The 27,083-nt window shown below is 40.9% G+C and overlaps 1 protein-coding gene across 2 annotated transcripts in view; it reads right to left on the bottom strand.

Annotated features, from left to right (window-relative positions):
- Window positions 1-266: 266 nt before the first annotated feature.
- TMED8 (transmembrane p24 trafficking protein family member 8) overlaps window positions 267-27,083 on the bottom strand; it is a 52,708-nt gene continuing 25,891 nt past the window's right edge. The window contains exons 3-6 of one of the 2 annotated variants that reach the window (XM_004453551.4): window positions 11,202-11,331; window positions 9,275-9,401; window positions 8,753-9,058; window positions 267-7,655 (exon numbers count right to left, since the gene is read on the bottom strand). In XM_004453551.4, the coding sequence (XP_004453608.1) occupies window positions 7,438-7,655; window positions 8,753-9,058; window positions 9,275-9,401; window positions 11,202-11,331 (781 nt within the window). In that variant the 3' untranslated portion in view covers window positions 267-7,437. Of the gene's footprint in view, window positions 7,656-8,752; window positions 9,059-9,274; window positions 9,417-11,201; window positions 11,332-27,083 lie in introns of both variants that reach the window. The other variant, XM_058292980.1, reaches the window with a different exon arrangement.

Raw genomic sequence — 27,083 nt, 5'->3', positions numbered from 1 at the left:
TAAAACTCAATATTCTATCTATGAATCATCATTATATATCCAACTTTTCTGCCTGTGGGCCAAACCCAGATTTTAGTTCATAATTTGAATTTCATGAATTCAAATGCAGATGAAAGATAATCTCCTTCTCAACTTTTTCTTAAAAATAGAGTATAAAAATAATTCCTGTCAATTTATAGAAAACCTTTCCTCTTAAGGTACAGAGGAGGGATGAAAGATGAAGAATTTAAAATGTAAACCAGGTTCACTAAGATATAACACAACTGTTTCAGGTGCATAGTGAAAAAGTTTATTTATGACATTTCAAAACTTGGAAGAAAAGACAAAATGCACAAAAGCATCACAAAACTGTTACATAATATAAAACACAAGAACAGAGCTATTTTAAAGAACCATAGTTCAGGATCATCTGTGTAATACAGCAACACATTCAGTGCCACAGGGTGATAAAATATGATATTTTAAAAGAAAAACCACTCAGCAGGACATAAGAATTAAGTAACAATTTGGTACAGAGCTCTTAACATGGAAATCACAGGAGCTGTGGCAATTCTCATGGTGAGGGACATGTAAAACAAGTTGACAATAATAAGTAATTAGTTAGGATACTTTCATATTTTAAAGAATAAAGATGGTGACACTGTTCCCTTTCCAGACCCCAGAACAATGTAGAACATATGGAAAGAATGTCTTTGTGGTTGCCAGTTGCTTAAATATTTACCGAGAAAACATGATGATCTTTCAATCGTTGACATATCTGAGTGCCTGGCACCAACAGTCCCTTGAGAAATATAAGCTTAGTGGCATAAAGTAGCTTAGAAAAATTTTAATCATGTCCCTCTATTCCAATTATCCTTACCCAAGTCTGACTTCCTTATATTCCATCATTTTGATTACAAAGCAGCTTTCTTCTGGGAATTTCAAAGCACTTCCCATATTAAGGGATACAGGATTGCTTTTTCCACTATAGTTGCTCTTTAACATGGCTAAATAGAAACCATTCAACCTGATTAAATGAAAACATTCATGTATGGGACAATAATCCCAGAAAGGCTTTTTTTTTTTTCTTTTTATTTGTCTTTTTATTTGTCCTATCCCAGAAAGATTTTAGTGGAGTTTCTAATATGGAATATGATGGTTGAGACGTACTGCTTAGAACATGAGAGAAGGATATGAAAATGTTTTCCAGATGATTCTTGTCTGTGAACCTAAGAATCAACAACAATAATAAGGAACATCACAGACTGGGCATTTCAAACCTAGAAGTTAAAGAGGCTTAAGGAAGAGACTGACTATAAATTCTAAAATACCAAAATATTTTAACCCAAGACTTGAAATATTCATTTCCTATACCAGAACTTTTAGAAAATACACTTTGTCCTCTGCAAGTCATTTCACATATTATTATCTTCTGCCCAGATAAGCCAAAACTACCTGCTGGAAGTGATATAACTGTGAAGTATAGTAAAGAAGCCTGTATCTCTAGACTTCTGAGGTCCCTTTTCATCATATCATGGAGAGTTAGGTAATATATTTCTAATTCTGAATACAATGAGAAAGACCCATGAAATTAACTCATGTACATACCTGAGGGCCCAAAAGAAATCAAGGTAAATATAATAGAAATCAGACTGTGAATTCAAACCAGTGACTAGGACTACAAATAATTTGAAAGCCAGTATCTTGCCTCTTGACTTGGATTTTGTGGGAATGCCTGTTTGTAAATGAACGCCATAATCACAGACTTTGGGAAATTAACTTTGTTTTTTTTTAGCTTGTGACAAGGGATTCAAACAGGAGGAGCTTGGGTAGCTTTCTTGGTTCTGGCAGGGACAGTGCCATACTTCCAGGAAGCAGCAATTTTTATAACCTGGCCACACCATGCTTTGAGTCCTAAATCCTGCCTTAACCTTACTATCTAAATAACTGGGTAGATGCCAAAGGAATGCTAACAATGCTGGCTGGGGTAGAGAAAGCAAAGAGGTGACACTGACCATCACCAGGTATAAACAGAGCCAAAGCAGTTCACCAAAGTGCTTCCCTACACTCTCAGGAAAGAGGCTACCATGAACCAACTCCCAGGGAATTCTCTTTTGCTGAGTGCCAGAATCACTGCCCAGAGAAGACTGGCCCCTTTAGTAGCCCTGCAGCCAGGCTCTAAGAACAAACTCACATTGCAACTGCTCTGACAGCCAAGGACAGACTAAATCCACATACACAACTCAATTAGCTTGTCATCCTCATCAGTCTAACACAGTCATCTCCTCTTCACTCACTCACTCGGTAAGGTTAAAAAGCAGTTCCAATTTCACAGTCATATATGAGTTGCCCAGCTATCCTCATATGGGACCATAAGCCATTTACCCCCCCAGCCCTACTCCCAACCAAGATTGATCACCTTATCTACTCAACTCACACTGTTATTTATCCTGATTAATTACGTGAACAAAGGCCTGGGATACCATGCTGCCCATGCAAACAATACTATCAGTAATCAAGACATCAGAAAGTGAGAGGTAATCTACAGAGAGTGGGATCCTGTTCCCTCTCGTCTCTGCTGTGGGAAGTGATGATCTCAAGCTAGGATCCCATGTGCATGAAGATCTCGACTTTGGCTATATGGATTCTTGCCATAGTCTGGAAAACGGATACTTGCCTTGTGATTGGTTTTAGACACCCATTTCCCACTTACTCCCCAATCCCAAAAGAATCAGGCACCATGGCTTCCTGAGCACCAAATACACAATGAATACAACAATTGCTCTCTGAAGAGCATAAATCCCTTAATAAACTATCACAAACAACAACAGCAATGACAAAAATGAAAGTGCCTCTCTTTTAGGCAGAAACTTGCTTTCTAATTCTTGTAAATTACTGTGATTCTATAGGAATTGTGTTCTTAAAACCTTTTCCCAGAAGATTCAGGTTTCCAGGAGTTCTACTCTTTTGGCCAGGTGGAAAGAAACTACTTAAAGAGGAGATGCTTTCCAAGTATTGGAATGAAAGGTCTAAAAGGGAGAAACTGTGTCTGTTTGTTCTGCTCCATTTATTGTCATGTGTCTGATCATCCCACATAGATTATAGAAGATGGTGATTCCTACACCTCACTGGGAGGTGAGCCTATAGGGAAGGCCGGGTTAAGAGAAACATACTCTTGTGGCTTGAGGCTCTTCTGTAATGTAGGTAAAAATTAACTGATCTTCTCTAATTCTTGGCCATAGTCAAAACAAACTGTGGCTATAGTACCACAACTGGAACTAACTTCTTTCAGTTCCCTTATAATCCCAATATCTTTATTCATGGCACTTGACTTTTAAGTTCCAGGGAATACAGAGATGAAATCAGTCCTCTGGTCAGGATTACACTAGGTAAGGAAACCTACTCAAAAATATTTCTAGAGTCAATCCTGTTGGAAAAGACAACAAAGTGGGTTTGGAATTTCTCCAAGCACAATGAGACCCAGCAAGGCTTATGGCTTATAGAACAATTCCAAGGAATGAAATGCAAACCAAAAAATTCAGTAAAATTAATATATGAGTAAAATTCCAGGATATACTCAAAAGCTTTGTTTGCTTCTCCCCATTTTATTCTGTTTTCACTCCTTGCTATTTAATTAAAAAGGCAGTTCTCAAGCTGCCCAAAACTAATTCATGCCTCTTTCTTGCCCTCCCCTAAATATATATATATATAAATATTTGGGTTACTGAACTCCATACTTTAGAACTACAGATTAAAAACCAACCTTTTAAAGATAAATGGTCTTAAAAAATAAATATAAGAACACAAACTTCAGGGTTTTGGTCTTAACTAGTTCTCTCAAAGAGGGACTGGGTAGGACTCATCCAAACATACAAACTCAGACATTTTCTGTGAATTATAAGTTTTACAATAATATCTAAATCCACTAATTAATATAAGATGTGAGCTTTCAGCTTTAAGTCTTCTGTATACATATTATAATAGGACAATACACTTTCTTTTAAAGTCTGAGACTTTCCTAAATAATAGATAAAATTATGTTTAAAGTGCATGAATCACTTAAGGAAAAAATAGCTAAGAATGTTTTAATTTCAAGTTGCTACCTACTTCCATTAGAAAGCTACATACTATCTGAAGATCGAGTTTTAATTTAAAAGTCCTGAGGACATGTCATAAAGCAGGAGAAATTAGAATGAAGCCCTCCCAGCAGCTTCAATCTGGCCCTTACACCATATATGCCAGTTAGAGGGGAAAACAGCAAAAATCATGGCCTGAGAGAAGGGGGAAAAGCAGCATGAGTTTTGAAACATGGAGACCAAGGAACATTTTTATGAGTACTACCTCCTAAGTGATACATGTTGAATGAAGTAAGTCTGCTGAAAATTATGAGCTCTCTAACATAGGAGAGCTGATGCCTGTATAGCAGGGAACAAACTCTAATGGACACTTGTCAAAAGGAACAGAATGTGAGGCTTATCTTTGTTTAAAAATTAGCAGTATATACTTTTAGAATCTATGGGGCAGGTATACGGATATTCACAGTATAATTCTTTTAACTTTTCATCTGATTGAAATTGTTTATAACAAAATGTTAGAAAATATTAACACTTTAAACAGTTCTTCCTTTTAAAAGCCCCAAATGTATTGTAAACAAACTGAAGAAGTTTAAGAACTCACTTACTCTGCTACTATGAAGCACTGTCTTTTGATTGTTTTCTAATATTTATTTGTGCCCTGGAGAACAGAGTGAGGATGAAAGTCAAGTTTACATTTCATAAACTCGGACAGAGAGACTAAGGAAATGATTACCTCTTAGGATTTGCTTGGGCTGTGAAATTCTCAGTAATGCTGTGCTTCAGTAAATAATCTTTTTCCCTGAAGTTCAATTATATCAGACGTTGAATGTGGGAACAGTGAGTGAATGAGAGAGAAAATATCTTCTCTCAGCTACTTTGAGCTAACAGAACAAAGAAACCCTGACTGTGAAACACCAGTATGGAACGAAATGTCACAATCCCCCGGGACTTCTGAAGTGACCAGACAGTAACAGGCACACAGAGGCGATGGGAACAAGTCCTTCAAGCATCCTTGATGTAAGAGAACTCGAATTCCAAGGAAAATAAGTACACAGAGTCTCATAGCAAAATCAAAAATAAAGAGTAGGTATGTTAGTCCAGGAAGTGGACTATGGCCTGAAAGCTCCATTTTGAGAGAAAGTCAGAAGTTAATAAGAACCAGGAAAAATAAGCAAGGCTTTAGCTGACTGGAAAATAGCTCAGTAGAAAATTATTTTATAAAGATTATATTCAATTAGCTAAGGCATGATTCGACTTTAGTGGTGAAAGAGTAGTCACTCAGCTAGCTATCTGACAGGATGATACACTCTAAGCTTGCTTTTCACTGCCCAGTCACTTAAATAATTTCTTACAAGGTATACAAATTTGGGCCTGTGTAATCCTCTACAAAATGTACTCACAAATATAAAATAATGGAGATATGTCACTCAGAAAATGGGGATGCTATGGGAATCCACAACATCCTATCCTACTTGGGGCTTTGCTTCCAGGGGAATAGTTGGTGCAGGATATACTGCCCTTTGTTCATGATGTGGATGCTACTACAGACCTACTGTGAGGAGTCCTATTCTTTGATTTCCAACTCCAGTCGGAAAGATAGGTTTGGTCGGAGGCACCCACATAAGAAAGGAATGAGTCAAAGTAAACGTCATGAAGAAGCTGACTCCTCAGAGGAGGTGAAGGACTTTGAAATCCTGGAATCACAGAAGCTCTCTGAGTGGCTACTCAAGTCCTCTGCAGTCAGTCCCCTGCAAACAGGAAGATTCCCTCACAACCTTGAATTACCTAGGGGGAGTACTGGGCAGAACCCTAATCACAGGGTAGGTTGGTGCTATCCATCTCTGAAGGGAAGATTCCTCCCAAAGCATCATATGACTGACCTGTAGAAACGGAACTTTACCAATTCCCAATGTCTCCTAAAATCATCCTCTTGAACTTCATAGAAGAGTGGCTCAGAACAAATGGGAAGCCTTCTGAGAAACAGATGAAAACTGTTCAAAGGCAAAATGAAATGTGCTAAAAAATAAATAAAGTAATAAATAAATCTAATTCTTCACAATTCTAAGAAAGTAAGAGACTTGACATAAGGAATAAGAAACAAGGAGGCACAAACACCAGCTGAGAACCCATCTTGTCCTGCTCGGGCCCTGGGGCTCTCTGGTAGCCCCTGAGGGCAGCACCACCTGCACCCCGTGGCACTCCTAGGCCTCAGGGCTAAGAGAGTGGGAAAGGCTGTCCCCAGAGAAATGTACGCTTTGGCAGGGTGAAAAACAAATACAATCAAAAGCAGCAGTGAAGCTTCATTTTCACCTTTCCTAAGAGACCGAAAACCAAAAGTTTTAAGTCCTTAATGCAAGAAACCTAAATCTAGAAACTATGGAAACCTGATTGAGTTTCACTGCATTTGGTTTCAAAGCAAAATTTCTAACAACACTCCTACTCTAGAGACAAAAGAAGTGGTGGGGAATCTTTTACCTTGCTCTCAGATTATACCCCTCCTTCTTTGATTATACAAAAAAGCAAACAAAAACCACACACACACACAACCACACAAATAAACCAAGTTTAGTAACACTTGACTGTTAAAGATGTGGATTCTGAGATCAATTCAGTGCCTAATTTCTACAGATCCCCTTCTACCACCAGTGCCCTTGGTAAGAGAAACTACTTCCTGAAATAGGAAGCAATGGAGGCTGTTTTTCTTCCCAGAAGATCTTAGAGTACACTGATTATCACTTTAGATTGCATGAAAGTTCTTGCTGCAGTAGCAAAAACACAGACTTAGGAGAGGGAAAGAGGAGGAGGCTAACCATTAGGAATAAGCCCTATCCCTCCAAAGGCAGTGAGGTCTCCCCAGCCTGTGCTAGACACCAAGAAACCAGCAAGCAGGAAAACGGCAGTGGTGAGAGACTGGACAGAGCTTTCTCCATCCAAGAGACTGGATTCCTTCATGGACAATGTGCTTTTCCCTCTTCCAGCACCTCAAAAAGGAGAGTGAGTGCCCCTAAATACGTTGTAATAAAGGCTCTGCCTGAGGAGAGAGCAGCAATTTGAATAATGAACCTTGTACCAAAACAAGCCTATTTTCAAAAGACCACACCCTACTTCCTTTTAGGCTTTTGCCTTCACAGAGTGATTTTGCTGGAGTCTGAAGCAAGAAGAGTGAGTGTCAGTGACATAGAATGGGGTTCTATATCACCACCTGCAGAAGCCAAGAAAGGGAAAAAGCTATGTGGGGTCAACAGTCAGGCATGCCAGAGAGGGCATGAGGGTCAGGAACCTCATGCTCATCTTTTAACTCTTGCCTGTCAAAAACAAGAGGCACCGTCTGGCAGCCTGCTTCAGCCAGCAAAAATCCACTTGCCCCTGTCCCATCAGTCCTTCAGCTAGTGTAGTAGATGTGGAAGTAGAGAGTCTTGTTGCGCAGCAGGGAATAGGAGTTGTCAAACTTGAGCAGGTAGATGCCTTCACCGGGGTAGTCGTGGCTGCCAGCCTGCACATCTCGGTGGCTGTCTCGCCGGTACACAGGCATGACCTCCCCATAGCGACCCCGCAGGGAACTCCTGGAGCCTCTCTCCACATCACCAGCTGGCACAGGGTCTGCATGAGCAAAATGGCAGAGTTGGGATGTGAGATCAGAGACAGATTATAGTCCTATCTGAAGGTGAGACATGGACCAGGTAGCCCAGCAGCCTTCATCCAGGGGATGCCACTGCCCTCTTACAGGCATTTGGAAATGTCTGCTGGCCTTTCTGGTCTTCACAGTGATGAGTGGGCACTATTGGCATTTAGTGCTCAAGGGTCCAGGAGTGTGCAGCATCAGGATGATGCCTGCACAACAAGGAAGTATTCCGCCAAATGTCAATAATGCCTCCATTGAGAAATAAAGATTTAGCCTTACAGGAGCCTTCCTTGCTCCAGAAACTTATAGAATTTTGGGGACATGGGAGAAAAAAGAGAAGGTCCTGACATCCTTTTCATTGAACCTTTGAAAGGACCAGCTAATGAGGTAGGAAATGCAGACAAAAGCATTGTAGTGACCCCTGAACTTCTACATGGCTCCTGGAAAGTAGCAAGTAAGATCCGGGGGGAGAGCGGGGGAGGCTCCTCCTCCTGAATACCTGCGTATCTCCCAGCAGACTTGCTTTTCCATGAAGTAGCAAGGGATCAGTTATAAGGTTGTATATGAGAACCAGAAGGAATAAGGCTAATTCTTAGACCCTATTCTTATATTACTCAAAAAAAATGCATCAGGGCCATCCTGAGTAAGGGCTGCAGGTAACAACTGGAATGGAGAACAGAGCCCATGGTCTGGGCATGAAGTAAAGAAGTAAACAGTAGCCAGCCAGCTGTGACAGTTTGGAGAGACACTTAGCACACTGTAATCCTGGCCAAGAATAAAGATCCCCAAAAGAGAGAAATGTAAAAATGATCTCAGTTTTTATGTGATCTGAAAAATCTGCCTCTATATAGCAGCACTGACTCGCCTCTATCCCTGTCCCTTAGGGGATGTTGGGAAAACACTAGATATTGATTCAAAGGAAAAGAAGCTTCCAACCAAGGAATTGATACTGACCCCACCAGGATGTTCTTTTGAGGGTCTGACCACCCAACTTAGCTTGTAATGCTGAAAGGGATTCCACAATGACTGCATTCTAAGGAAGAGGAGAACTGGCACAACAGTGAATTAAATTCACCTTCAATCTCTTCCTCTTCGTCATCATCTTCATCCTCATCCTCACTGGAATCACTGACCTGCACAGTTATGTCAGTGCTGGTTACAGGTGTCCAATCAAAATAAACTCCAAAGCCAATGTCATAGTCATCAGTTGCAAACTCCCAGCAGACACGCTTCCCCTCTGGGTGGGTAGGTACTCGGATGGTCACTACCTCACCTCGCTTCACTACCAGACGGCTGTTCTTCTCTTTACCCAGCTTACTTTTGAATTCCTTCATCTTGGTAAAGGTCCAGGTGCATGGAGGAGCCATAAGAGGTGGAGAGACTGAAAGGATAGGCAACTTAGTACCAAGAAAACATGGGGAAATGTTACTATATCTGGCATTTCACTTAGGGAGGCTGTGACAAAGTCATTCTTTCTACTTATTTCTTCGATTTTTTTTCACAAGTCATTTCTTTCCTTCCATCTGTCTGCTGCCTTCCTTAAGTACCCATTTGGGGGTAGTGGGGGAAAGCACCTCTGCACCCCCAAAGATCTCACCTTTCCTGTGGTCCCCCAGAAGATCTGCAGATTCCAAATCAGCTGAAAGAACATCTATAGCTCCTGTGTGCTCAGACTGGATCATAACGATGTCCCCAGATCTTTGTGGAACTTGGTACTTGGTCATCTGAACAACAGAATTCTGATTAAGGGACACATTAGAGCCTCTTTTCAAATGAAGGCTGCCCCACCGCTGCCCTATTACCTCTCCTATATTAACTCAAAGCTAAGGTGCTGTTCAATGTTCCTTCTCTTTCCTCCAGGTACAGGTTGCTAATAAAGTTTACTAATTTTTAATACCACAAAAAAGTGCCCTATTTTAAAGATTTTTCCTTTTTCCCTCCTATTTCTGGAACTTAACCACTCAAGATCCTTTATAAATTCCTTGCCCAAGAATATCCTCATAGCTCGCTACTAACTTTGCATATAATGGCATTTCTGGGTCCTGCCTTGGAGGCGCGTCACCCTGCACAGTACCTCCCTGTGCTCCTCTCACAACAGTTCTTCTCTCTGGGTTTTTGCTCTCTTTCCCGACTCTGTGCTCTGCTCCACATTCAAACGCTGTTGTTTGGCCGTATCATTGCACACCTTGGGCTACAAGTTGCCTTACCCTTGATGTCACTAACAGTGTTCTGGAAACAATCACAATCTCACTTTAGACCAGCCCTAGGATTTGCATTTAAACAGTGTATTTGCTGCCAGGTGTCTGACCTACATGGAGGAGAACAAATGCACCCTCTCTGTCATTTTATACTCAGAGCCTCAGCAACCATGGTAGGAGACTGCCTTCTCTCCCTGACGGCTTTCAAATCATTCAGCTTAGCGTACCCCGGTTTCAAGCAATTATACCTTAATTTCTTGTCCCTTCACCAGAGAGTCAGCAGGCAACTCAACAAGAAATCTAAACCTACTATCCACATCAGTGAGCACATCAGTGAGACAGCAGTCTAGTTAAGAGAAAGGAATTGTACTTGCAAGAAATAAATAAATTGTTTGTAATCCTGCCAGGATGCAACCTCATATCTGTTTCTGGAGAGTTAGCCCTGGAGTTCTTCTCAACTCCATTGCTAAATGAGATGAATCAGAGTTAGACTAGGGTGCTTAAATAAGTCCTTCCTTTTCTGAAAGGCTAAAGAAGGGATTTAGTATGCAACTTATTAGCTGCATAACATTAGTAAAGTCACCAGCAGCTCTCATCCTCAGTTTCCTCATCTGCAAAACGAGGACATAATAATATCTATTTCACAGGGTTGTTTTCAGGAGTAAAGTATTATAGATGAAAGTTCTTTATAAACTATAAAGTGCTTTGTAAACTATAAAGCATTATACAAATGTAATGGTAGTGCTTGGTATTGTAATTATTGACAGTAATACCAATCATTATTATTATACATGTTAATAATTATACAAATAGCCCATAACTCCATAGCAGGGGACCACTTCTATATATATATATTTTAGGATGTAACGGAGATTTAACCCAGAACCCTGCATATGTGAAGCAGGTACTCAACCACTGTGCTACACCCAATCTGGACCACTGCTATTAATTATATTTCTGCAGAATCTTTAATCTAAATACTAAATAGAGCTACTTTAAAAAAAAAAAAAGGGCAAAACTGAAACAGTGCAATGATTTAAAGCTTCTCACATCAAGCAGATTTTAGAGAGCACATAAACATTCAATTTAATACTTCACTTATTGAATAGATGCCTACTGGGTGCTAGTACAGTGATGGGCTCTAGGGTGGATACAAATAATTAAAAGTAAGATGCCCTAGTGGGAGTAAAGGGAGAATTCTATGAGCCACCCTCAAAATGCTTTCTAATTCTAACTCTTTCATTATGTTGCTAAATTCTGGCATCACAGACACCTCCTTGTATAAGAGGTGGGGGGTAGGGGTGGGGGTAGGAATGTGCTTCCTACCTCGTTTAGGATCTGGGTCTCGTCTGCAGGCAGCAATTCCTGTTCCACCAATGTCTGAGACTCCAAGGTACCAGATGCTTTCTGCAGATCTTCTGTGGCATCCTTACTCACCGGTGATATCATCCCTGGCCTCTCAAAAGAAGGTAACGTATAAACTGAAGGGCTCTTTTTAAAGATGCAATCATCCTGGAGAAACTTTGAGATAAAGCTACATTCAAGGGAAACAGTTGTGGCTCAACTCAAGAGCATCTGCCTACCATATGGAGGGTCGAGGGTTCGATCCCCACGGATCCCTGACCGTGTGGTGAGCTGGCCCTCGTGCAGTGCTGCCGCGCACAAGGAGTGCTGTGCCACGCAGGGGTGTCCCCCGTATAGGGGTGCCCCATGTGCAAGGAGTGTGCCCCACAAGGAGAGCCGCCCCGCATGAAAAAAGCACAGCCTGCCCAGGAATGGCACCGCACACACAGAGAGCTGACGCAGCAAGATGATGCAACAAAAAAAGAGGCGCGGTTTTCCAGTGCCGCTGACAAGAATGCAAGCAGACGCAGAAGAACACACAATGAATGGGCACAGAGAGCAGACAACAGGGGGAAGGGGAGAGAAAGAAATAAAATAAATCTTAAAAAAAAAAAGCGCTACATTCAAAGGGTCCTCTCCTACCCCCACCATTCAGCTGACATTTATGTCTACCGTCACTTCAGCCCATCATGGCACAGGGCTAACTGGCCCCCAGGGCAGCAGTGGCAGCATTTAAGGGCTAAGGACTGATGCAGCCAGGTCCTAGGCTCTGAGAACTATGGTAAATAAATTTCAGTCATCTGGGGTGGAACCCTGGGGCCAGTTTGATTCCTCATTCTGGGACCCACACCATTTGCTCCATACAGTATTTCAACAAAAGAAGAATTGAAATCCCAATTTTGTTCTATACACAAAGCTGCTAGATGGAAGCAAAAGGAGGCAGCTTCTCCTAAATCAGCGATTGATCACCAAAACAAGGAAGTACAAACTTATGAGCAAGGCAATCTCTTTCCAGTTATCCTAGGAGCAAAGTCTTTTGTACTTCCATTTCCTACCCTATCCCAGTTCCCTGATAAAGGGAATCACTTTCTTTCCTTTTTAAGCACAAAAATCAACTCTCCCAATGACTTGAAACAAAATTATTTGGGGTTTTTTGGTTTCTTTTTTGAAAAAAAACCTATTTGAATAGTTCATTTTAACGAGGCAAGGGAAGGATTTATGCTCCCTGCAATACCCCTCATTTTGGGAAGAAAGAAAATTAGTCAAGTGATGGGGCTGTAGGACAATCCCCCTAGGCCTTTTGGAAATCTTTCCAATAAAAGGCCTGGATTCTTTAGGGTGGCAGTTATCAAAGTATGGTCCAGAGACCTGGAATCTTTGAGGCCCTATCAGGTAGTCTGTGAAGTCGAAACTATTTTTGTATTAAGATATTATTTGCTTTTTTTCATTCTTTTTTTTTTTAAGATTGATTTTTTATTTATTTCTCTCCCCTTCCCCCGACCCTCACCAGTTGTCTGCTCTCATTTGCTGTGTGTTCTTCTGTGTCCACTTGTATTCTTGTCAGCAGCACTGGGAAACTGCATCTCTTTTTTTTTGTTGCGTCATCTTGCTGCATCAGCTCTCTGTGTGTGAGGTGCCACTCCTGGGCAGGATGCACTTTTTTAGCACTAGGTGGCTCTCCTTACGGGGTGCACTCCTCGTGCATGGGGCTCCCCTATGCGGGGACACCCCTGCGTGGCAGGACACTCCTTGTGTGCATCAGCACTACTCATGGGCCAGCTCCACACAGGTCAGGAGGCCTTGGGCTTGAACCCTGGACCTCCCAAATGGTAGGCAGCCACTCTATCAGGTGAGCCAAATCTGCTTCCCTCATTCTCTTTTTCTCAAGAGCATACAGTGAAGTTTTCCAGAGACTATCATAACATGATATAGCAACAGATTGAATACAGAAGCAGATATGAAAATCCTGCTCTTTTATTAAGTCATTAAAGAAATTTACAATGTCTCTCTTCTCACTAAATTATTTTCTACTTTAGCAAACAGTTTTCATTCAAAAACTTATTTATATTAATGCACAATGGATCCATTGTTATTTTTTAACGAATAAGCATTTTTTAAACTTCTGAGTTTTAATTTCTAATTTCTAATATAGTAAATATTGATAGATATAACCCACATACACAAAAATTGGGGAGGGAGGCATATGTGGCTCAAGCGATTGAGCTCCCACCTACCACATGGGAGGTCCCAGGTTTGGTTACCATTGCCTCCTGGAGAAGATGAGCAAGACAGCAAGCTGGCATGATGGGCAAGCTCAGTGAGCCGATGCAACAAGATGACACAACAAAGAGACACAAAGAGGAAAGACAATGAGAGACTCAATAAATCAGGGAGCTGAGGTGGCTCAGGTGATTGAGCGCCTCTCGCCCACATGGGCGGTCCCAGGTTCGGTTCCCAGTGCCTCCTAAAGAGAAGATGAGCAGACACAGAGATCACATGACAAATGGACACAGAGAGCAGACAGCAAGCACAAACAACAAGGGGGGGATAAATAAATCTTAAAAAAAAAAAAAATTCGGGAGCCTCAATAAATTTTAAGAGTGTAAAGGTTTGAGAACCACTGTCCCTCCCTCCCTTCCTTCCTCTCTCTCTCCCTCCCTCCCTCCTTTTATTCTCCCCTCCCTCCCTTCCTTCCTTCCTCCTTTTCTTCCTCTCTCCCTCCCTCCCCCTTTTGGGTAATAGATACCCAATAAATATTTTTTGAATTAATAAATTAATAGTTAATTTTAAAAATAAATCAATTTTATCGATACATACTAATAAAGCATACAATCCATCCAAAATGTACTATTCTGGAATGATCACATAGTTGTACATTCATCAATTCAATCATTATTAGAGCATTTTCATTACTCCAATAATAATAATAAACAAAAACCAGACAAACGAACAAAAAACTTATCACCTATCACTCTCTATATGTGTCCCTACCATATATTGCTGCTATTCTGTTTCCATCTCTCTAGTTTTTTTGTATTTATATTTTATAAAAAGTCTTACATATGCAATATTACCCATATTCATATTTCTCATAACATGAGATTTCACTTTGTTATACAGTCCCATGTTGGGTTTTTTAGCTTTCCTTCTAGAAATAAACATGTCCTTAGGCTTTTCCTTTCAACCACTGACATACCCATGTGCTTTCACCATTTCTACTCATTTCCAAAGATTTACAAAGAAACTTTTTACCAGCTCTGCACAGTTAAACCTGAGCTTTCTATTCTCTAAATCTCATTCTATTTTCTGGTGATCTATATTCTAATTATTAACTCCATGAGTTTACACAATATGTTTAGTTCATTAACAGTGTAATCATACATTATTTGTCCTTTTGTGTCTAGCTTGCTTTACTCAACATAATGTCCACCAGATTCATCCATGTTGTCAAATGCTTCATGGCTTCAGTTCTTTTTTTTTTTTTTAAAGACATATTTATTTCACCCCCCATCATTGTGTTCACTGTCTGCTTTCTATGTCTGTTCATTGTGTGCTTGTCTTCTTTTTAGGAGGCACTGGGAATCCAATCCAATGGTTTGAGCCACCTCCACTCCTGCTTCTTGTGTCTCTCGTTGTATTTCCTTGTTGGGTCTCTTTGTTGTATCATCTCAGTGCATCACCTTGTGTCAGCTCACTGCACCAGCCCATACATCAAGTCACTGTCTTGCTGGTCTTCTTTAGGAGGCACTAGGAACTGAATCTGGGACCTCCCATGAGGTCCCATGTGGCTTAAGCCACATCCACTTCCCCATTTCTTCTTACAACTGCATGGTATTACATTGTGTGTATATGCCACAAATTTGTTTATCCATTCATCGGGTGACAAAAACCTGGGTTGTTTCCATCTCTTGGCAAATGTGAATAACACTGCTACAAACATCAGTGTGCAGATGTCTATTTGAGTCACTGCTCTCAGTTCTTCTAGGTATATACCTAGTAGAAGGAATGCAGGATTACATGGCAAATCTATATTCAACTTCCTTAGGAATTGTCCAACAGTCCTCCACAGTGGCTGTACCATTCTAATTCCCACCAACAGTGAATAAGCATGCCTCTCTCTCCACATCCTCTCCATCACTTGTAGTTTTCTGACTTTTTAATAATGGCCATTCTAATAGCTGTGAAATTATCTCATTGCAGTTTTATATTTTTTAAATTTTTTTTTTAATATTTATTTATTATTATTATTATTTTTTAATTATATTAAAAAAAATATATGAGGTCCCATTCAACCCCACCGCCCCCACCCCCCACTCCCCCCACAGCAACACTCTCTCCCATCATCGTGATACATCCATTGCACCTGGTAAGTTCATCTCTGAACATCACTGCACCCCATAGTCAATGGTCCACATCATAGCCCAGACTCTCTCACGTTCCATCCAGTGGGCCCTGGGGGGATCTACAGTGTCCCGTAATTGTCCGTGAAGCACTATCCAGGACAACTCCACGTCCCGAAAACGCCTCCACATCTCATCTCTTCCTCCCGTTCCCCACACCCAGCAGCCCCCATGGCTACCGTTCCCACACCCATTCCACATTTCCTCTGTGGACATTGGATTGGTTGTGTCCATTGCACACCTATGTCAAGTGAGGGCTTAGATTCCACATGGGTACTGGATGCACTCTTCCCGCTTCTAGTTGTAGACACTCTAGGCTCCATGTTGTGGTGGTTGACCTTCTTCAACTCCATGTTAGCTGAGTGGAGTAAGTCCAATAAGTCAAAGTGTAGGAGCTGAAGTCTGTTGAGGCTCTGGGCCTGGGTGTCATATTATCAGTCCAGAGATTCAAATCCCCTACATATATCTTAAATCCAGCACCAACTACAATTCCAATAAAGTAGCATGCAAGTCTTGTGAAAAGAGATCCCCTCTGAGTCCATTTCCATCATGCAGAAACACCAGCTCCAAAGAAGGGCCATCTGTCATGGCAGTGAACCCCTTCTGCCATGACCATAGAACCCGTGGGTCTCTTTATCCCTCAAAAGAACCAATACCTGGGGTTGTATCTACCTTATCTGTCTCTTAGACTCTGTTCAGTTGTACATAGGGGTATTCCTTCTGACAACCTCCAGACTCTTTTTTAGAGACTCACAGCCTTATAATCTCATTTCTCTTTTCCATTTCCCCCTTACATTAGGTCAAACCGCTTCCCGAAGTCATGTTATTATATGTAGATAGGTATATTCTGCTGTTCCGCATTGAATCTTTAATTCAAGGTCATTTTCTAGTTGCTTCTTCAGCTGGTATGTGGTAGTGATCCCTCGGTGCCAGGGAGGCTCATCCCCGGGTGTCGTGTCCCACGCTGGGGGGAATGCATCACATCTACACGCTGAGTTTGGCTGTGAGAGTGGCCACATTTGAGTAACATGAAGGCTGTCAGGAGGAAACCCCCAGGCACAATGCTACTCTAGGCCTTGTTCTTATTGCAGGTGCATAGGCTCAAAAGTGTAGCCATTAGTATCAAGAGCCCACTGTTGGGCCCTCCTCCTTCCTGGTTCTTGCCGTTGCACCTGGAGGATTGCCGCTGCTCTCCCAGGGCCCACAACAGTGACCCCCCGGCCAGGAGCCCAGTACCCCCCCAGCTGTTGTTTTTAATTGTTTCCACTATGAGTATATATAGATATTACCATATACCCTGGGCATATGCCCTGTATAACTCCCTGTCAACCATATATATCCTGTCAATAACATCCCATATCAGTATTCCTCCGCTGCCATTGTTGAACCACTCTGTGATCCAAAACTTCCCGTAAAGTGAATCCCAACATAATGTCAGCTTCAGAAGAGTCTTAGATCACCAAAATTCATATATACAATATACAGTATTTCCCCAGATCCACCATAAAACCTTTTCCCTTCCACAGCAATAATCTTTTAACTTATTCATATCATATTTCCTGAAACTGATGTACAGATTCCGAAACTATAGTTTTCAAACAAGGTAACATTTGTGCTTACTATGTGGTCCATACTTTAGGTTGTACAGTTTTCTAAATTTTTTAGTTATCCTATGTTTTCTCTTATGGTTTTCATTATTAGTCTGTCATCCCCTATATGTTTTTGGTGTAATATTAGCTGTTTTATATTCATCCTCGTGTACTCTCACATAACTCCTCTTTTGCCCCCTTATTTACCTTTGTTCCATCCATTGCAAGTCCATTTTCCCCTCCCCTTAGGGCCCACAACGCCTGCCAATCTAATGCCCTGGGAGCCGTCCTTTCTCACGAGAGATACAGTTCTCTCTATTCGACGGCATTAGTCTTCCCCAGGATATGGGTCCACCCCACCCAATGGTAGAACCCACCTTGGCAAAATGAGCCTTCAGCTATTCCCTCCGGAGTCCTCCCGCATCAGACCATACCCCCTGAGCGTCCTAACCAGGTAACCCTCCTACTTATACTTTGATACGTTTTACTCAACATTTAGTTCTCAATGAACTTCTGGCACTCTCCCATGTTTGTATGTTGCCCCTCCCTCCCACCTATTTCTTGGACCATATTACCCCTCTTCCCATCCCCAGCCCCCCTCAAACCCAGAAAACCCCACCCGAAGGTAACCCCTTGCCCCCATTTTGTCCCTTCTTTGTGCTCATACTTACCCCCAGCTCATCACAGATTCCACCCCTACAGACATTAACTCACATCCTTCCTCCACCCCCCGATTTCCAGTAAGCCACTTTTCCAGACTCTAGCTCTCTGAGGCAGTTAACTTATTTCATATCATTGAGGTCATATAGTATTTGTCCTTCAATGCCTGGGTTGCTTCACTCAACATAAGATTCTCAAGGTTCATCCATGTTATCACGTGCGATTGTAGTGTATTGGTTCTTACAGCTGAGTAGTATTCCATTGTGTGTATATACCACATTTTATTGATCCACTCATCTGTTGATGGACTTTTGGATTGATTCCAACTTTTGGCGATGGTGAACAATGCTACTATGAACATTGGTGTACATATATCGGTTTGTGTCCTTGTTTTCAGATCTGATGGGTATATACCCAGCAGTGGTATTGCTGGGTCATATGGCAAATCTATGGATAATTTTTTGAGAAACTGCCAAACTGTCCTCCAGAATGGTTGGATCCTTCTGCATTCCCACCAGCAATGGATGAGTGTTCCCCTTTCTTCACATCCTCTCCAGCATTTGTATTCTACTGTTTTTTTCATGGCTGCCAATCTTATGGGAGTAAGATGGAATCTCATTGTAGTTTTGATTTGCATTTCCCTGATAGCTAGGGATTTGGAGCATTTTTTCATGTGCTTTTTAGCCATTTGTATTTCTTCTTTGGAGAAGTGTCTGTTTAAATCTTTTTCCCATTTTTTAAATGGGTTGTTTATCTTTTTGTTTTCGAGATCTATGAGTTCTTTATATATGCAAGTTATAAGTCTCTTATCAGATATATGGTTGCCAAATATTTTCTCCCATTGTGTGGGTTCCCTTTTTACTTTCTTGACAAACACCTTTGAGGTGCAGAAGGCTTTAATTTTGAGGTAGTCCCATTTATCTATTTGTTCTTTTGCTGCTCGTGCTTTTGGTGTGATATTCATGAAGCCATTTCCTATTACAAGGTCCTGTAGATGTTTCCCTACACTGCTTTCCAAGGTCTTTATGGTCTTGGCTCTTATATTTAGGTCTTTGATCCATCTTGAGTTGATCTTTGTATAAGGTGTGAGATGGTAATCCTCTTTCATTCTTCTACATATAGCTATCCAGTTCTCCAGGCACCATTTGTTGAATAGGCCATTCTCTCCCAGTTGAGAGGGTTTGGTGGCTTTATCGAATATTATATGGCTATATACATGAGGTTCTATATCTGAACTTTCAATTCGATTCCATTGGTCTGTGTGTCTCTCCTTATGCCAGTACCATGCTGTTTTCACTACTGTAGCTTTGTAGTATGTTTTGAAGTCAGGAAGTGTGATTCCTCCTATTTCGTTTTTCTTTTTCAATATGTCTTTGGCTATTCGGGGCCTCTTTTTATTCCAAATAAATTTCATAGTTAGTTTTTCTAGTTCCTTAAAGAAGGCTGTGTTGATTTTTATTGGGATTGCATTGAATGTGTAGATCAGTTTTGGTAGGATAGACATCTTAATAATATTCAGTCTTCCTATCCATGAACAGGGAATATTCTTCCATTTATTTAGGTCTTCTTTGATTTCCTTGAACAATCTTGTATAGTTCTCGATGTATAAGTTTTTTACCTCTTTAGTTAAATTTATTCCTAAGTATTTGATTTTTTTATTTACTATTGTGAATGGTATTTGTTTCTTGATTTCCTCCTGATCTTGCTCATTATTGGTGTATAGAAATGCTACTGATTTTTGCGCATTGATCTTATAACCTGCGACTTTGCTAAACTTATTTATGAGTTCTAGGAGCTTTGTTGTAGATCTCTCAGGGTTTTCTATATATAGGATCATGTCATCTGCAAATAATGAAATTTTGACTTCTTCCCTTCCAATTTGAATGCCTTTTATATCTGGTTCTTGTCTCAGTGCTCGAGCCAGTACTTCCAAGACAATGTTAAATAGGAGCGGAGACAATGGGCAACCTTGTCTTGTTCCTGATTTTAGAGGGAAGGATTTCAGGATTTCGCCATTGTAAACAATGTTGGCTTTAGGTTTTTCATATATACTCTTTATCATGTTCAAAAAGTTTCCTTGTATTCCGATCTTTTGGAGTGTTTTTATCAGGAAGGGGTGCTGTATTTTGTCAAATGCCTTTTCTGCATCTATAGATATAATCATGTGGTTTTTTTCTCTGAATCTGTTTATATGGTGTATTACATTGATTGATTTTCTTATGTTGAACCATCCTTGCATACCTGGAATAAATCCCACTTGGTCATGGTGTATAATTCGTTTAATGTGTTGTTGAATACGATTAGCAAGTATTTTGTTAAGTATTTTTGCGTCTAGGTTCATTAGAGAAATTGGTCTGTAATTTTCCTTTCTTGTGTTGTCTTTGTTTGGCTTTGGTACTAGGGTAATGTTGGCATCATAGAAGGAATTAGGCAGTGTTCCTTCTGTTTCGATTTTTTGGAATAGTTTCAACAGGATTGGTGTTAGTTCTTTCCGGAATGTTTTGTAGAATTCACCTGTGAAGCCGTCTGGCCCTGGGCTCTTCTTAGTTGGGAGATTTTTAATGACTGATTCTATCTCTTTGCTTGTGATTGGTTTGTTAAGATCATCAATTTCTTCTTTTGTCAGTATGGGCTGCTTATGTATTTCTAGGAATTTGTCCATTTCCTCTAAATTGTCATTTTTGTTGGAATATAGTTTTTCAAAGTATCCTCTTATGATAGTCTGTATTTCTGTGGGGTCAGTGGTGATTTCACCTTTCTCATTTCTTATTTTGTGTATTTGCATCTTTTCTCTTTTTTTCTTTGTTAGTCTCGCTAAAGGTTTGTCAATTTTGTTGATCTTCTCAAAAAACCAGCTCTTGGTCTTGTTTATTTTTTCAAGTGCTTTCTTATTTTCTATTTCATTTAGTTCTGCTCTTATCTTTGTTATTTCCTTCCTTCTTCTTCCTGTTGGGTTACTTTGTTGTTGTTTTTCTAATTCCTTCAAATGTGCAGTTAATTCTTCAATTTCTGCTCTTTCTTCTTTTTTGATATATGAATTTATGGCTATAAATTTCCCTCTCAGTACCGCTTTTGCTGCATCCCATAAATTTTGGTATGTTGTGTTATCATTATCATTTGTTTCAAGGTAGTCATTGATTTCTTTTGAGATTTCCTCTTTGACCCACTGTTTTTCTAAGAGTGTGCTGTTTAATTTCCAAATTGTCGTGTGAAGTCTGGGTCTCTGTCCCTTGCAAATTTCCAGCTTGACTCCACTGTGGTCAGAGATATTGTTTTGTATGATTTCGATCTTTCTGAATTCATTAAGCCTTTCTTTGTGGCCTAGCATATGGTCAATCTGGGAGAATGTTCCATGTGCGCTTGAGAAAAATGTATATCCTGCTGTGTTTGGGTGTAATGATCTATATATGTCTATTAGATCCAGCTCTTCTAATATACTGTTCAAATGTTTTGTTTCTTTAGTGATTCTCTTTTGAGATGTTCTGTCCAGAGTTGATAGTGGTGTATTAAAATCCCCCACTATAATTGTAGATGCATCTATTCTTTCACTTAGTTTTTCCAGCGTTTGCTTCACATATTTAGAGGCGCCCTTGTTAGGAGCATAAATATTTATGATTGTTCGATCTTCTTGACAAATTGTCCCTTTCACTAAAATATAGTATCCTTCTTTGTCTCTCACAATTGTTTCGCATTTAAAGTCTATTTTGTCTGATATTAATATAGCTACTCCTGCCTTTTTTTGGTTGTTGTTTGCTTGTATGATTGTTTTCCAGCCATTCACTTTCAACCTCCATGAGTCTCTGGGTCTAAGATGTGTCTCTTGTAGGCAGCATATAGATGGGTCGTATTTCCTTATCCAGTGTCCCAGTCTGAATCTTTTGATAGGTGAGTTTAATCCGTTGACATTCAGTGTTATTACGTTTAGAGAGTTATTTATGGTAGCCATATTTTGGTTGGATTTGTGTTTGTTATATTTTGTTTGTATTATTTTATTTTCCCCTTCTATTTTTGTCTTTCTTGTTGCTTTTACACTCTCCTCCATCTCTGACTGTCCTGTTTTTTCCTTTCTTCCTGCAGAATTCCCTTAAGAATTTCTTGAAGGGGAGGTTTCTTGTTGATATACTCTTTCAGTTTCTGTTTATCTGTGAATATTTTGAACTCTCCATCATTTTTGAATGCTAGTTTAGCTGGATAGAGTATTCTTGGTTGGAAATTTTTTTCCTTTAGTACCTTGACTATATCATACCACTGCCTTCTTGCCTCCATCGTTTCAGATGAGAAATCAGCACTTAATCTTATGGAGTTTCCCTTGTATGTGATGGTTTTCTTTTCTCTTGCTGCTTTTAGAATTTTTTCTTTGTCTTGAGCATTGGATAATTTGACAAGTATATGTCTTGGGGTGGGCCTGTTGGGGTTTATGACCAGTGGAGTGCGCTGTGCTTCTTGGATATGTACATCTGTCTCTTTCAGTAGATCTGGGAAGTTTTCATTCATTATTTCCTGCAACACTCCTTCTGACCCCTTTCCCTTCTCTTCTCCTTCTGGAATGCCTATAATACGTATGTTTGAGCGTTTTGCGTTATCATTCAGGTCCCTAAGTCCTATCTGGATTTTTTCTACCTTTTTATTGACCACTTCTACTATCTGTTTGATTTCCAATGCACTGTCTTCCACATCACTAATTCTCTGCTCTGCCTCTTCTAGTCTGCTGATATTTGCTGCAAGTGTATTTTTGATTTCTTGAATTGTGGTGTTCATTTCCATCATATCTGTTATTTTTTTGCGCATGTCTGCAATTTCCCCTCCGAGTGTTGTCTTCACGCTGTTAACCTCTTTCATTACTTCATCAAATTTGTCGGTGATAAATGTTCTGAGATCTTTCATTGCTTGTGCGAAGTCCTGCCCCCCTTCCTGATTTTCAGTTTGTTGATTGGATTCAGCCATGTTTTCCTGATTACTGGTTTGGTTTGTAGATTTTTGTTGCTGTCTTGTCAACATTTTTTCTTGACGGGTTTAATCAGTTCCTTAGCTTCTTTGTCTAGTCTTGGAGATTAATTAGCTGTTGTTTTTGCGTAAGTGTTATATCTTCTCTTTGTCACTTTGTTCTTCCTATTCCAATTTCTTATTGCTAGTTAAGCTCACTTTAAAGGAAAGTATTAGTGCTGGGGAAAGTCAATTGTGTAAGGAAGGAAAAAGTGTGAAGTAGTATTGGTGATATATGTTTACAAAGCAACAATATGAGTTCTGGGAGGATGGAGGTTAGATCATGTAAATTGTGTAGAGTTATAGTAGTAGGAAAGTACCTATAATGAGGTAGACGACTGAATATGGGAGGAATGTGGTACGTACTAAGAGGCTATTGTTTTCGTGAGAGAGGGAAAGAGAAAAGAAAGGTAATAGTTTCAGGGACGAATACCAGAGGGAAAACTAAACAAAGGTATTAGAAATTAAGAGTTAGACACTTTGTGGATCAAAGAAAGGGAGATGGAATATAGGAGAGATAGCAGATGGTGGAGGATATCAAGTTGTAGGGGAAAGGGGATAGTGTAGATAGGCTAAATCTATTCACAGAGAAATGAGGCAGTGGAGGGTGAGGAAACCCAGCAAATGTGAGGTATTTCCTGTAGGACCTATTGTATTGTTAAGGTAAAATAGTATAAGAAGAATATTGGGGACAAGAAAGAGAGGATTGAAAAAAAAAAAAAACAAGAACAACAACAACAACAAAAAATAAAAAATAAAAAAAAACCAAAGAACAGAAACCCCGCCGCCAGGCTCGGCTGGGCTCATCTGGGCTCCGGTCCCCCGCCTGCCGCCCGCCGCGGCTCGGCTGGGCTCGGCTGGGCTCGGCCGGGCTCGGCTTTCCCGCCCGCCGCCCGGCGCGGCGCAGCGCGGCTCGGCTCTCCCGCTCGCGGCGCGGCGCGGCTCTCCCGCTCGCCGCCCGGCGTGGCGCGGCTGGGCTCGGCCGAGCTCAGCCGGGCTCCGCCCCCCCGCCAGCCGCGGCTCAGCCGGGCTCGGCCGGAATCGGCTACCCTGGCCGCCGCCTGCCGGGGCTCCGCGCGGTGCTAGCTGCCTCGGCTCCGCCTACCCAAGGAGGGAATCCTCCACACGTAGCTGGGATCTCCGTGTATATTTCACAGATGGATCCTCTCTGTTACCTTCCCTCCAAATCGATGTCCAGACACCTCTGGACCAGGAAAAATCCCGAAACAGCCAGTCCCAAAGAGTCTCCGACGCCTCCCAACCAATTCCCCCCAGGAACTAGTAACCGGGAAGTTCACTCAGCCGCCATCTTGCCTCCCCCTCCTGAAAAGTCCCAATTTATATCTTATAGACCAGTCCTTTCCGTTACCTTCCCACCAAATCGATGTCCAGACACTTCCTGCCCTGAAAAAATCCTGAAAAAGCCTGGTCCCGGAGAACCTCCAGCGGTGCCCAGCTGCCTCTTCCCAGGAGAGACGGCAAGGCAAGCTCACTCAGCCACCATCTTGCCGGAAGTCTCCAAATTTTTTAAAATTATATTTTTTGAGGTACGAGGATTGGGGATTGAACCCAGGATCTCGTATATGGGAAGCTAGTGCTCAACCACTGATCCACACTGGCTCCCCCAAGTTGATTTTCCATTTGTTTGTTCTATTTTTAGGAGGTACTAGGGATTGAACCCGGGACCTTGTACATGGAAAGCAGGCACTCAACCACTTGAGCTACTCTCCCTCATTATAGTTTTGATTTGCATTTCCCCAATTGCTAGTGATGGTGAACATTTTTTTATGTGTTGTTTTTTGTTTTGTTTTGTTTTGTTTTTGCCATTTGTATTTCTTCTTTGGACAAATGTCTATTAAAGTCTTTTGCCTTTTTTTTTTAATTGGGTCATTTGTCTTTTTATTATTGAGTTGTAGCAGCTTTTTTTTTAAAACTCTTTTCCAGTCACTTACTTTTATTTTTTTTAAAGATTTATTTTTTATTTATTTCTCTCCCCTTCCCCCCCACCAGTTGTCTGCTCTCTGTGTCCGTTCGCTGTGTGTTCTTCTGTGACCACTTCTATCCTTACCAGCAGCACCTTTTTGTTGCATCATCTTGCTGTGTCAGCTCTCCATGTGTGTGGCGCCATTCTTGGGCAGGCTGCACTTTCTTTCGCACTGGGCAGCTCTCCTTTCGGGGTGCACTCCTTGCACGTGGGGTTCCCCTATGCAGGGGACACCCCTGCATGGCAGGGCACTCCTTGCACACATCAGCACTGCGCATGGGCCAGCTCCACACGGGTCAAGGAGGTCCGGGGTTTGAACCGTGGACCTCCCATGTGGTAGGCAGACACCCTATCCATTGGGCCAAGTCTGCTTCCCTGTAGCATCTTTTTATATATCCTGAATATTAAACCCTTATTGGAAATGTGATCTCCAAATATTTTCTCCCATTGAGTCACTGCCTTTTCACCCTTTTGACAAAGTCCTTTGAGGTACAAAGTCCGTTGCAGTACTTTTGAGGAGGTCCCTCTTATCTATTTTTTCTTTTGTTCCTTGTGCTTTGGTGTAAGAACTAAGAAACCACTACCTACCACAAGATCTTGAAGATGTTTCCCTCCATTTTCTTCCAGTAGTTTTATACTTAGGTCATTGATCCATTTTGAGTTGATTCTTGTAGATGGAATGAGGTAGGGGTCCTCTTTCATTCTTTCAGTTATGTTTATTCAGTTCTCTCAGTACCATTTATATTGGGAAGAACTTTTTGTCCCAGTAATGTAGACTTGGTAGGTTTGTCACAAACCAGTTGACCATAAAGGTGAGGGTTTATTTCTGGACTCTCAATTCTATTCAACTGATCAATGTGTCTATTTTTATATCAATAACATGCTGTTTTGGGAAACGGACTTGGCCCAGTGGTTAGGGCGTCCATCTACCACATGGGAGATCCACGGTTCAAACCCCGGGCCTCCTTGACCCGTGTGGAACTGGCCCATCCACAGTGCTGATGCATGCATGGAGTGCCGTGCCACGCAGGGGTGTCCCCACGTAGGGGAGCCCCACACACAAGGAGTGCACCCGTAAGGAGAGCTGCCCAGCGCGAAAGAAAGTGCAGCCTGCCCAGGAATGGCGCCACCCACACTTCCCGTGCCGCTGACGACAACAGAAGCGGACAAAGAAACAAGACGTAGCAAATAGACACAGAGAACAGACAACCGGGGGAGGGGGGGAGTTAAATAAATAAATAAATCTTAAAAAAAAAAATAACATGCTGTTTTGACTACTGTAGCTTTGTAATACATTTCAAGGTCAGGCAGTTAGAGTTCTCCCACATCACTCTTCTTTTAAAGGATGCTTTCAGCTATTTGGGGCCCTTTCCCTTCTAAATAAATTTGGTATTTGCCTTTTACATTTCTGTAAAATAGGCTGCTGGAATTTTTGGGGGGGTATTACAATGAATCTATAAATTGGTTTGGGAAGGACTAACATATTTAGTTTTCCAATCCATGAACAAAGAATGTCTTTCCATTTCATTAGTCTTCTTCGATTTCTTTTAGCATTGTTTTGTAGTTTTCTGAATATAGGTCCTGTGTATCTTGGTTAAATTGATCCCTAGGTATTTGAGTCTTTTTGTTGCTATTGTAAATGGAATTTTTTTCCTGATTTCCTCCCCAGATTGTTTATTATAAGTGTACAGAAACATTACTGATTTCTGTTTGTTGATCTTGTATTCTGCCACTTTATTGACCTTGTTTATTAGCTCAAGTAGCTTTGTTGTAAACAGTTCAGAATTTTCTAAATATAGGATCATGTCACCTGCAAGCAGTAAGAGTTTTACTTCCTGTTTGGATGCCTTTTTTTTTTTTTTCTTGTCTAATTGCTTGAGCTAGAACTTCTAGCACAATGTTGAATAACAGTGGTGACAGTGGGCATCCTTGTCTTGTTCCAGATATTAGAAGGAAAGTTTCAACCTTTCCCCATTGGGTACAATGTTGGCTGTGGTTTTTTTGTATATGCCTTTTATCATACTGAGAAATTTTTCTTCTATTCCTATCTTTCCAAGTGCTTTTATCAAGAAAGATGTTGGATTCTGTCAAATGATTTTTCTGCATCTATCAAGATGATCATGCGGTTTTATTCCTTCAATTTGTTAATGTGGTGTATTACATTAATTGATTTTATGTTGAACCAGCCTTGTATACCAGGAATAAATCCCACTTGGTCATGGCATATAATTCTTTTGATATGCTATTG

Source organism: Dasypus novemcinctus, chromosome 3 (genome assembly GCF_030445035.2).
Source record: "Dasypus novemcinctus isolate mDasNov1 chromosome 3, mDasNov1.1.hap2, whole genome shotgun sequence".
Classification (NCBI taxonomy): Eukaryota; Metazoa; Chordata; class Mammalia; order Cingulata; family Dasypodidae; genus Dasypus; species Dasypus novemcinctus.
The sequence above is the reverse complement of the archived record's forward strand: the minus strand, read 5'-3'. Positions and strand labels throughout refer to the sequence as shown.